This window comes from Rhinopithecus bieti, unplaced genomic scaffold (assembly GCF_001698545.2).
Source record: "Rhinopithecus bieti isolate Rb0 unplaced genomic scaffold, ASM169854v2 scaffold_25940, whole genome shotgun sequence".
In the NCBI taxonomy this organism is placed as follows: domain Eukaryota; kingdom Metazoa; phylum Chordata; class Mammalia; order Primates; family Cercopithecidae; genus Rhinopithecus; species Rhinopithecus bieti.
In genome coordinates this window covers 1,086,276-1,097,990 of record NW_016811810.1, presented here as the reverse complement: position 1 = coordinate 1,097,990, position 11,715 = coordinate 1,086,276, and the positions used below count along the sequence as shown (strand labels likewise).

At 43.5% G+C, this 11,715-nt stretch overlaps 1 protein-coding gene across 1 annotated transcript in view; it reads left to right on the top strand.

The window, feature by feature from the left end:
• Window positions 1-5,441, top strand: part of PTK2 (protein tyrosine kinase 2) — a 368,771-nt gene extending 363,330 nt beyond the window's left edge. Inside the window, exon 36 of the mRNA XM_017895110.1 lies at window positions 4,164-5,441. Coding sequence (XP_017750599.1) covers window positions 4,164-4,376 — 213 coding nt within the window. The 3' untranslated portion in view covers window positions 4,377-5,441. The remainder of the gene's footprint in view (window positions 1-4,163) is intronic.
• Window positions 5,442-11,715: the final 6,274 nt, after the last annotated feature.

The following is an 11,715-nucleotide window of genomic DNA, read 5'->3' as shown; positions in this document are numbered from 1 at the left end:
TGGGCAACAAAGTGAGACTGTCTCTACAAAAAATTTTTTAAAATTAGCTCTGTGCAGTAACTACTCAGGAGGCTGAAGCAGGATGATCGCTTGAGCCCAGGAGTTTCAGACTGCAGTGAGCTAGGATCAAGCCACCATACTCCATCCTGGGTGACAGAATAAAACCCTGTCTCAAAAAGAAAATGTTTTAAGGAATAAAAGTTGATCCAAAATACCATAGCCCAGCAACACATTATCATTTTTGCTACCTTTTGGCAATTTTGTTTCAATTTATAGGACTAACAGATGAAAGGAAGCACCTGCATTTGTTGTAGTGTCTTTGAGCCTAGGGTGTACACTCTGTGGTTGGGATTGACAAACGCAGGTGGGATGCATCCCCACTACAGAGTCCAGGATCTGCAGGCTTCAGCCTTGCTCCATGCTGACTCCAGCTGCCTATTGTTCTCGTTTCTAGGGCAGCTTAGGCAGTCCTTCAGCACAGCACACACTTTTTGTTTGTCCTTTTTATTTTGAAACCATTTCAGATTTATAAGAAAGTTAAAAGATTAATCGAGAATTCCCAACTTTCCTTTGAGTTTCACAGCCTTTTAATGTGTCAGCACATTGTCATCCCTGCTCCATTGTCTGTGTATGTACACACATCACTTCCTGCTATCCAGCAGCTTGAGAATGGCTGTGTATCTCATGCCCTCTTCCCCTTTAAGATTTCCATTTATATTTCTCATAATAACGCCATTGTCCTACATAACCGCCACACAATCACCACATTCTGGAACTTTAACATGATGCAATGCACTGTGCCCCTCTGCAGGGCATGTTCCAGGGTCGTCGGTTGTCTCTGTAGCACTTTTCCCTCACCTGCAAGAGCCAGGCCAGGATCACACTTTGCTCGTGTTGCTTTCTTCATCAGCCTATCATCTGAAACGGCTCCTCAGCCTTTTTTTTTATCTTTCATGACACTGACATTTTTGACAAATATAGGCTCAGTTATTTTATAGAGTATTCTTAAAGTTGGATTGAGGGATATTCGATAAACATTTGTTTCTTCCTAATGAGATTGAGGTTTTGCATCTCCAGTCAGGAATACAACATAAATAATGCTAAATTCTTCTCAACATCATACCCAGAGACATACAATGTCCAGGGGATGTTCCAGTTGACGAACTGGACATAGACTTCTGAAGGACGGTTGGACACAACTCCTGTTGGTGATTCCTTTGTAAATGGCATTGATTTATATGCATAAACCCTTTAACTTGTTTCTGAAAAGGCCTCTGACTGGTGCCTTCACATCCCAGCCAAGTGGTGTTCTCTTTCTTATCTGCTTCACCGGGCCTCTGGCTTTCCATGACAAGCCTCAATTTTGCCCCAAAGCAGAGAAGTTCCATATACCAGAGGCAAGAAAATGGTGTCCTACCAAGTGGATATTTTAGCAGGACTATTTGTCAACACCTACTCTAGTTGATAAAGTCTAAAGTAATCTCTCCATCTCCCGTGATTCCAATACACAGATTGCTCTCCTGTATACATTATTTTTTTAATAATTTTTTTTAGACAGGGTCTCACTCTGTCACCCAGGCTGTAATGCAATGACTCCATCACAGCTCACTACAACCTCCAACTCCTGAGCTCAAGTGATCTTCCTGCCTCAGCCTCCCATGTAGCTGAGATTACAGTTGTATAACGCCACGCCCAGCTGATTCTTTATTTTTTTGTAGAAACAGAGTCTTACTGTGTTGCCCTAGCTGATCTCAGATTCCTGCTTCAAGCTGTCCTCCTACCTCAGCCTCCCAAAGTGCTGGAATTACAGGCGTGAGCCACCACACCTGGCCTTAAATTATTTTTGAAAAGAAGAGGAACCTGTCTTTGATCCTGCATCTGCCTTTCCATGTCCTCATGCCTCCTCCTGTCCCCACTGTATTTCCTGAAAGAGCAGCCCATCCCTAATGGGGCCAGCTCCTCACATGGCAGCTGCACTCAGCGCCCGCTCAGAGCATTCCAGTGCTCCAGCTGTTTGGAGATCTCTCTACTGTAACAGCCCTTCAAGGTCTCCTAATTGCCAGAGCCCCTGCTTTCCCCTCAGTCCTAACTCCCCCTCGAGACTCCCTGCTCTGGCCCAGAGCTTCCTTACTTCTCTCCTGCTAAGACCTCTGCTCAGGCTTTTGTTCCCTGCCACCCTTGTGTGTGATCATCTCCCAAAGTGCTACCCGCTTGTTTTATTAAAAAATACTTTTTCACTTTGGTAGTTATTCTCATTCTCATAGATTCAAGTATTTGATGTCTCCCAAATCTGTGTTGATTTTGTGGAACCCCTCCCTGAGCTTTGATCTCCAACTGTCTGCCATTGGCAAGAACGGTCTGCTTTCCTCGTTTGCTTCCACAGTCAGTGACAACACCATGCACTTGCACATCTGCTCCCAGCAGTTCCCCATCCCCTACACACATGCAAGTGACCACACAGCTTCCATTTCTCATCAGGTCTCAGGTTGGTCCCTTCACCTGCACATCCACCATCACCTCTCCTCTGAAGATGGCCCCTTAGAGGCCTCTTGCCTCTTCCCCTTCCCTTCCATTCAGCCTCCACATTGCTGCCAAGAGCATCTTTCTAGAATCTCTCCCTAGATTTTGTCATTCTCCTTCCTAAAAATCTCTTACCCTCTTGCCAAGTCCTGCCAAATAAAGATCAACTTGGTGTGGCTTTCACAGTTGAAGCCAGCCTGCTTTTACAGTATAGGCCAAATTCAGACAGATTCTCTCTGTGAAGTCTTTCTGACCCTCTCTGATACAGAATGCGTTGCTTCTTATCTGCGTGCTTTTCTACTATGTGATTTATTCCAGCGTATTATAGGGTCCTGTGTATGCTTTTCCCACTCTAGACTGCAAGTAAAAACAGGTCTTCCTTCTTGTGTCCACAGCACCAAGTGTCTTGTACATAATAGGTGCTCCATAACTGATAAAAGAGCAAATGGATAAATCACCATTGGTTGAAGAAACAGATAAGAAGGATCATGAGACTTTCCCATGCAAAGCATTCTAACCCTGTAGGACAGCGTTGTGTGTGTGTGTGTGTGTGTGTGTGTGTGTGTGTGTGCGCGCGCGCGCGTGTGTGTATGCACGTGCACATAACGGTTTGGCTCTGTCACCCAGGCAATGGCACGATCTTGGCTCACTGCAACCTCTGTCTTCCAGGCTCAAGCCGTCTTCCCATCTCAGCTTCCTGAGTAGCTGGGAATACAGGTGCACACCACCTTTCTCAGCTAACTTTTTGTATTTTTTTGTAGAGATGGGGTTTCACCATGTTGCCCAGGCTGGCCTCAAACTTTTGAGCTCAAGCCATCTGCCCACCTCAGCTGCCCAAAGTGCTGAGATTTTACAGGAGTGAGCCACTGTGCCCTGCCACCATCCTTAAACCATTTTTTGTATAGCCAAGGAAGGTCTTGAGATAGAGTTGGCATAGTAGAAAGCACAAGACCGGAAGTCAGGACAGAGGGTTTTATGCTGGCTTGGAGACTAACGAGCTGTGTGGCCTTCAGCACATCTTTCTATATCTCAGTTGTCCACTCTCTGATGTCAGAGTGTTTGGAATAGATGATCTCTGAGGTTCTGTCAGATTCTGTGGTTCTATTATGAAACAAAAGCCTGGCCAGTCACTGAGATTAATAAAGTCTAAACAGTGAGCGCAAATGGAGACTAAGTCGGTCATGGTGTCAGGGAAGGGTTTGAATGGAAGGAACAAGATGCTGGATCTGCATGTGTGAATGGGCATGCACACACAGGCACACTATAATAGCTGAATTTCTAAAGTAAGTAAAAAATTTTTTAAAATGCATACATGTAGTGTGGGAAGTTAAAATAAGAAAAAAAAATTTAAAGATTGATTTTTACATCCTGTTGCTTCTAAGAAAGATTTATTTGCAGGAAATAAAGTTTTCTTCTCATGGAGGCACTGCAAGAAAGGCTCATAAAAATTCCCTGAAAAGTTCATTGGTGCAGGGCTCAGTGGCATGTGCCTGTGTTCCCCGCTAATGGGAAGGCTGAGGCAGGAAGATTGCTTGAGCCCAGGAGTTTGAGGCAAGCTTGGACAACATAGTAAGAACATCTCTCTAAAAAAGAAAAGAAAAATCACTGGAAACAGTTCTCCTGACCTATCTCTTGTCTTTCAGATTGAGATGGCACAGAAACTATTGAACTCTGACCTGGGTGAGCTCATCAACAAGATGAAACTGGCCCAGCAGTATGTCATGACCAGTCTCCAGCAAGAGTACAAAAAGCAAATGCTGACTGCTGCTCACGCCCTGGCTGTGGATGCCAAAAACTTACTCGATGTCATTGACCAAGCAAGACTGAAAATGCTTGGGCAGACGAGACCACACTGAGCCTCCCCTGGGAGCACGTCTTGCTACCCTCTTTTGAAGATGTTCTCTAGCCTTCCACCAGCAGCGAGGAATTAACCCTCTGTCCTCGGTCGCCAGCACTTAACAGCTCCAACTTTTTTGAATGACCGTCTGGTTGAAAATCTTTCTCATATAAGTTTAGTCACACTTTGATTTGGGTTCATTTTTTGTTTTGTTTTTTTCAATCACGATATTCAGAAAAGTCCAGGATCCAAAATGTGGCATTTTTCTAGGAATGAAAATTGTACGTGAGCTTTTAAGCATCATGAAGAACAGTTTATGTTCACATTAAGATACGTTCTAACGGGGATGGCCAGGGGGTGACATCTTAATTCCTAAACTACCTTAGCTGCATAGTGGAAGAGGAGAGCATGAAGCAAAGAATTCCGGGAAACCCAAGAGGCTGAGAATTCTTTTGTCTACCATAGAATTATTGTCCAGACTGGAATTTTTGTTTGTTAGAGCACCCTTCAGTTGCAATGTGCTAATCTCACTTTACAAAGAAAGAATATAAAGCTATATTTTGAAGACTTGAGTTATTTCAGAAAAACTACAGCCCTTTTTGTCTTACCTGCCTTTGACTTTCGTGCGGATATGTGAAGCATTGGGTCGGGAACTAGCTGTAGAACACAACTAAAAACTCTTGTCTTTTTTCACAGAATAATGTGCCAGTTTTTTGTAGCAATGTTATTTCTCTTGGAAGCAGAAATGCTTTGTACCAGAGCACCTCCAAACTGCATTGAGGAGAAGTTCCAGAACCATCCCCTTTTTCCATTTTTATATAATTTATAAAGAAAGATTAAAGCCATGTTGACTATTTTACAGCCACTGGAGTTAACTAACCCTTCCTTGTATCTGTCTTCCCAGGAGAGAATGAAGCAAAACAGGAATTTGGTTTTCTTTTGATGTCCAGTTACACCATCCATTCTGTTAATTTTGAAAAAAAATACCCTCCCTTTAGTTTGTTGGGGGATATAAATTATTCTCAGGAAGAATATAATGAACTGTACAGTTACTTTGACCTATTAAAAAGGTGTTACCAGTAAAGTTCTTGTTGTAATATCCTTTCTTTTGGTTCTATTTCCTCAGATAGCTTTTTTTCAGGTGACTAGTCAGATAAGATAACATACAGGAGAGCTCCCAATAATTATCAGGAAGCCTCTCACTAATTAGTTTCTCTCTCTTTTTTTTTTTTTGTTTAATATTCTAAACAAGTCAAAGATGTTACCACAGAAGGGTAGCCTGGCATAAGTTAACCTTTTCATTCCATTGTCACCTATTAAATGCAGAGCTCAGGATGGAAGTAGCAGTGGTCTTCAATGAAAGAACCTTCTCCTTTGCTGGGTCTCAGTATTCCATAACTCGGACTCAAAGCATAATTCACTCGTCAAGGAAATTGTTAGCATCTCCCAGGCCCACCCTCGTCTTGCTAGAATCTCCGTGAGCCACAGAGCAGGGAGCAAATAGAACTGGGATCTCCGGCACTAGGGACTCAGAGACTCCAAAGGGAGGGATTTGAGAGAATTTTTTCCGGGTAAATACTCTTGGGTGCAAAAGCAGCTTCATCTTTGGATCTGTGACAGTTACTTCATCTGAAGCAAATGTCAAGGGAATGCCATCCTTGTGAGTTTTTTCTGATTTTTGGCATTCTTGGGTCTCTTACATTTCCATTTCCTCATGTTTAAAGTGGTGATGGTGAGAGTGAGCTAAGTCCAGTGTGAATGGTAAAGTGCTCTACATACCTTGTCAGGGACTTTGATGTTGGACCTGTCCAGTCTACTCTCAGAGGTTTAGGAGCATCTGTGGCCTTCACCCACTAGAAACCAGTAGCACTCCCACCAAGCCGTGACAACCAAACTGTCCGCAGACATTGCCAAAGGTTCCCAGGGGAAGGAGGGACAGAACCATTCCAAGTTGAGAACCACTGTTTCAGATAAGAGTTTACCTGCAGTTAATACGTTATTACATTTTGCCTCATGGTCTCACTTAGGAACGCCTAGAATTGTGGGTAAGTTCACATCCTGTGAACTTAGCGGCCTGAAGGACTATCAGGACCATGAGGTGACTTCCATCACAAAACAAAACGGGGAATTTCAAATACAAAGGCCCAGAGAAAAGTCCATTTGAAACCAAAAGTGTTCAAATGACTCAGCTTCATTATCCCACCTCAATAACAGCTGCGTAATGAGACAAACCATGCATGTAGCACCTGAAAACCTGTCCAAGTTAGCTGGGAGAAGTGTTCACAATCTCATCATTTTTCTCCTGTTTTTTATTTTACATTATTAATAAATAGAGAAAAGGGTGCATAAATGTAGAGCTTACTGAACTTTTCCCAAACGAGTGCCCTCTTGTAATGATACGCAGGGTCAGAGAATAGTAACATCACCCCGGAGGTCCTGGGGCTCCCTCCCGCACTGCTCCCCTAGAAGGGCAATCACCACCCTGCTTTTCTTTTATCAACTTGAGTAGGATTTAACTTGCATACAATAAGAGCCATTGAATAAACAGCTCAATTTTTTTCAAATGTATACGTCCAGTTAGTGACAAGTATGAGGAAGATGAGAAAGAGCCAGCACTTGGGAAGTGCCCTCATGCCTCTGGTGGGCAGGTCCTTGTTTTTCCTTTGTAACCTCTGGTCTGGTCTCCATTGCTAGAAATGGCTTCTTACACTTCAGATTGCGTCTAGAACTACACCATATATACCCTCATTTCTGGCTGCTTTCACTACGAGTGATGTTTTTGAATATCCATGTTGTGTGTATCTGAGGTTCATTCTTTTTTATTTCTGATAATACTCTATGGTAAGAATATATCGCTGCCTATCTCCCTGTTCACCTGTTGATAACTCGGCCTCAAAGCATACTTGACTTGTCAAGGAAATTGTTACAGCATCTCCCAGGCCCACCCTAGTCTTGCTAGAATCTCCGTGAGCCACCTGTTGATGAATGGGACATTTGGGTGGTTTTCAGTTTCTGGCTATTAGAAATAAAACTGGGGACGGTGTTCCCATTCCTCCTGGGCAAGTAAACTATGAAGGAAAGTTCTGGAACATCTGGTAAATGTATGCTTAACTTTATTAAAACTGCCAAACTGGTTCAGTGACTTCATACCGTATTCATGTATGGACATTCCAGTTGCTCCACATTGTCACCAACGCTTGGTAGTGTCAGTTGTTTTTATCCTCCATATCTGATGAAGTTGAGTGTTTTTTCCCCCCGTACTTAACTATTTATGTTTTCGTGAAGCATCTGCTCAGATACTTTGCGTCTTTAAGAAAACTGGACTGTTCATCATGTTGCTGTGGAGTAATGGGTGTTCCTTATACACTCTGGATACCAGTCTTTGGTCAAATACTTGTTTTCTAGGTATTTTCTCTCATCCTGGGGCTTGACTATTCATTTTCTTAACTGTACCTCCCTGTATTTTATCTGAAAATTGGCAGAGGGGTTGTTACGATTGGGATTTCATTGAGTTTATAGATTAGTTTGGGGAGTATAGATGTATTAGAAATTGAGTCTTCAGAAACATGAACTTCCTTTTTAAAAAGAAGATCTTGGCCAGTCGTAGTGGCTCACGCCTATAATCCCAGTACTTTGGGAGGCCAAAGGCGGGCAGATCACCTAAGGTCAGGTCAGAAGTTTGAGACCAGCCTGGCCAACATAGTGAAACCCCATCTCTTCTAAAAATACAAAAATTAGCTGGGTGTGGTGGCATATGCCTGTAGTCCCAGCTAGTCAGGAGACTGAGGCAAGAGAATCACTTGAACCCAGGAGGCAGAGGTTGCAATGAGCCAAGATCAGGCCATTGCACTCCAGCCTGGGTGACAGAGCAAGACTCCATCTCAAAAATAATAATAATAAATAAGATCTTTAGCCAGGTGTGGTGGTGTGCACCTGTAGTCCCAGCTACTCTGGAGGCTGAAGTGGGAGGATCACTTGAGCCCAGGTGGTTGAGGCTCCAGTGAGCTGTGCTCACCACTACACTCCAGCCTGGGTGATAGAGTGAGATGCTGTCTCTTTAAAAAAGTAAAATAAAAAATACTGCTTGTTTTGGCAGCACATATACTAAAATTGGAACTATACAGAGATGATTAGCTTTAAAAAAAAATTTTAAAGGCCAGTGTGGTGACTCGCGCCTGTAATGTCAGCACTTTGGGAGGCTGAGGCAGGTGGATCACCTGAGGTCCCCACTTATCCTGTGCCTCTTTCTGTGCCACTGCTGGAATGCAGTCAGCTTGCACAATGGTAAGGATCTGTTGGCAAGGGTTATAGATTTTACATGTTTATTTAAATCTGCTTTGACTTGTAAGGGGTCATCTTTAAGTTAGGGACATCTTTAACAGTAACTTTTACCCCTGCCTGTGACCAGGGATTACACACTACAGCTACTGTGCACCAAGAATTCAATACTAGTTCAGGCCAGGCACAGTGGCTACACGTGTAATCCCAACACCTTGGGAGACCGAGGTGGGCAAATCAGCTGAGATCGGGAGCTCAAGAACAGCCTGGCCAACATGGTGAAACCCCGTCTCTACTAAAAATACAAAAATTAGCCAGGCACGGTGTAGTCCCAGCTACTCGGGAGGCTGAGGCAGGAGAATCGCTTGAACCTGACAGGTGGAGGTTGCAGTAAGAAAAGATCATGCCACTGCACTCCAGCCTGGGCAACAGAGCGAGACTCTGCCTCAAAAAAAAAAAAAAAAAAAAAAAAACCCAGGTGTGGTGGTGTGTGCCTGTGGTCCCAGCTATGTGGGAGGCTGCAGTGGGAGGATCACTTGAGCCCCAGGGGTGGAGGCTGCAGTGAGCCATGATTGTGTCGTTGCACTTCAGCCTAGGTGACAGAGCAAGACCCTGTCTCAAAACAAAAAACAACCACGGTTTATTATATACAGGGTCATACAGTACAGCTAACGCACTACAGATTGTACACCAGCTAACTGCACCAGAGTTTGAGTATTATAGTTTATTATGTACTGAGGTTATACATTGCAATTGACTAGGTACCATGGGTTGCGCACTACAAAGTAGGAGTCAAAGGGTGGAGACCGTTCTAGCCTATTAAGGTCAAAGTCCAGAACAAAATGAGACGCTGTAGGTAATGCCTGAGGCCTGGAAGGAAGTGTGGATTTGTCCATAGTTGGAGTGGAGATGGGCTGAGGTTGAGATGAGAGGAGTCGGGCAGGTTGTGGGAAGACCCATGCTTGGTGTTTTTGTGGTCCACTGAAGTGTACAGGACACTGTCAGCAGCAGCCTCTAGTTCAACTCACACCACCTGAGTGATACGAGGCTTATCCCTGGTTCACAGGTGTAAAACAGTTACACGGTAATCTGACGGCCACGTGGTTAGTAGGTGCCAGAGCTGGGTTGGAAGCTGGGTCTGCTGCATGTTTAGGACTGTAACAACCACTAGGCTAAATGCCTCTCCCAAATTCTCCCCAGGGATGAAGACCGCACAAATTACATTTTGAAATTATCTGATACCTGACAATATCAGAATTGCCCTATTTGGATTTCCCATCCACACAACCCAGTAAAATCAAATCTCATGCCAAAGTAAAAAGGCACTGGTGATGTGCCCCAAAGGTCTTTCGTCCAGAAGGTGTAACCCTTTGCAGATGACTGGACACGCTGGAATGACGAGCCCAGAGGGCTCTGATCTCCACCTAAAGTGACACATCCTTTGTCCTTTAGTTGTCCCTCATGTTCTCTCTCAATGACAACAGCTAACACTGAGTTCACATGTGCCAGGCACTGTCCTCAGTTCTCACAGTGACCCTCTAAGGCAGGAGGGCTTAATCTCTTCACTTGGAAATGGGGGTTTGGGAGTTTAAATTCTTAGGTCACCTTGGCGCTGGAACCCAGCCCCTAGGTGTCCTGGCTTTCAGGCTTTTACCAGGTTTAGCAATGACCAGGTGTAGCAGTAATGAGGAGGGCTGTGTGTGTTGTTTAAAACTTGTGAATCATCCTGGCTTTAATTTGTTATCTTTCTGCAAACAGACTGGGTATGGTGGCTGACACCTGTAATCCGAGCTACTCGAGAGGCTGAGGCAGGAGGATCACTTCAGGCCAGGAGTTTGAGACCAGCCTGGACAACATAGCGAGACCTTGTTCCTACTAAAAACTAAAAAATTGGCTGGGCACCATGGCTCATGCCTGTAATCCCAGCACTTTGGGAGGCTGGGGCGGGGCAGGCGGATCATGAGATCAGGAGTTTGAGACCGGTCAGTGTGGTGAAACCTCATCTCTACTAAAAATACAAAAATTAGCTGGGTGTGGTGGTGCATGCCTGTAGTCCCAGCTACTCGGGAGGCTGAAGCAGGGAAATCTCTTGAACCCGGGAGGCGGAGGTTGCAGTGAGCCAAGATTGTGCCACTGCACTCCAGCGTGAGCGACAGAACAAGACTCCATCTGAAAAATAAAAAATAAAAAATTAAGTGGGCATGCTGGTGCATGTCTGTAGTCCCAGCTACTCAGGAGGCTGAGGCAGGAGGATTGCTTGAGCCCAGGAGTTCAGGTTTACAGTGAGCGATGATCACCCACTGCACTCCAGCCTGGGTGACAGAACAAGACCCTGTCTCTTTAAAAATAATATTTGAAAAGTAACTGGAGTGTTATCTCGGACTATCATTTTCAAGATCTACTGGATAAAACCCAGATAAAGCTTCTGTGCAACATCATACTGGGTGGGCACTGATGAGTGAAGTAATTAAAACTGATTTTATTAAATCATGTTAATATGCCATATTAAAATGCTATAACTTTGGTCAATCCTCATCTTATTTCATCTTATCAAATGCTTCATATTTTCTACTCCTAACAGCAAAAAGTAAAAATGGTATGTGAGCTTCCAGAGTGATTGTGTGTGTGTGTGTGTGTGTATGTGTGTGTGTATGTTTATATATATATACATACACACAAATATATACACACTTCTTCTTTTAAAAAATAAAACCCGTGAGGCCCTCCTTTGCAGAGTGATTGTTTTTTAAGCAGTGTGTGACTTGGTTTCTTTACATTCATAAGAAAATCTGGTCATGATATTTAACAACATGGATGGAGTTACTTCTGATTTTTATATTTGATTCTCATTTAATAAATCCCCAAAGCCAAAAAAAATCATTATACATGTTCACACACATTTACCAAATGAATATCATGCTTTCTAGCAAACTCCTTGCTTCGTAACTTACTAGTCTAAGCACACATTATATTGTATTATTATAAATTATGTTAAAGTGGATACAGTATGATTTATTTTCTTGCTCTTGTAACATGGTAAAATAGATACATTAATTATATATCATTTTAGTCTTTACTTC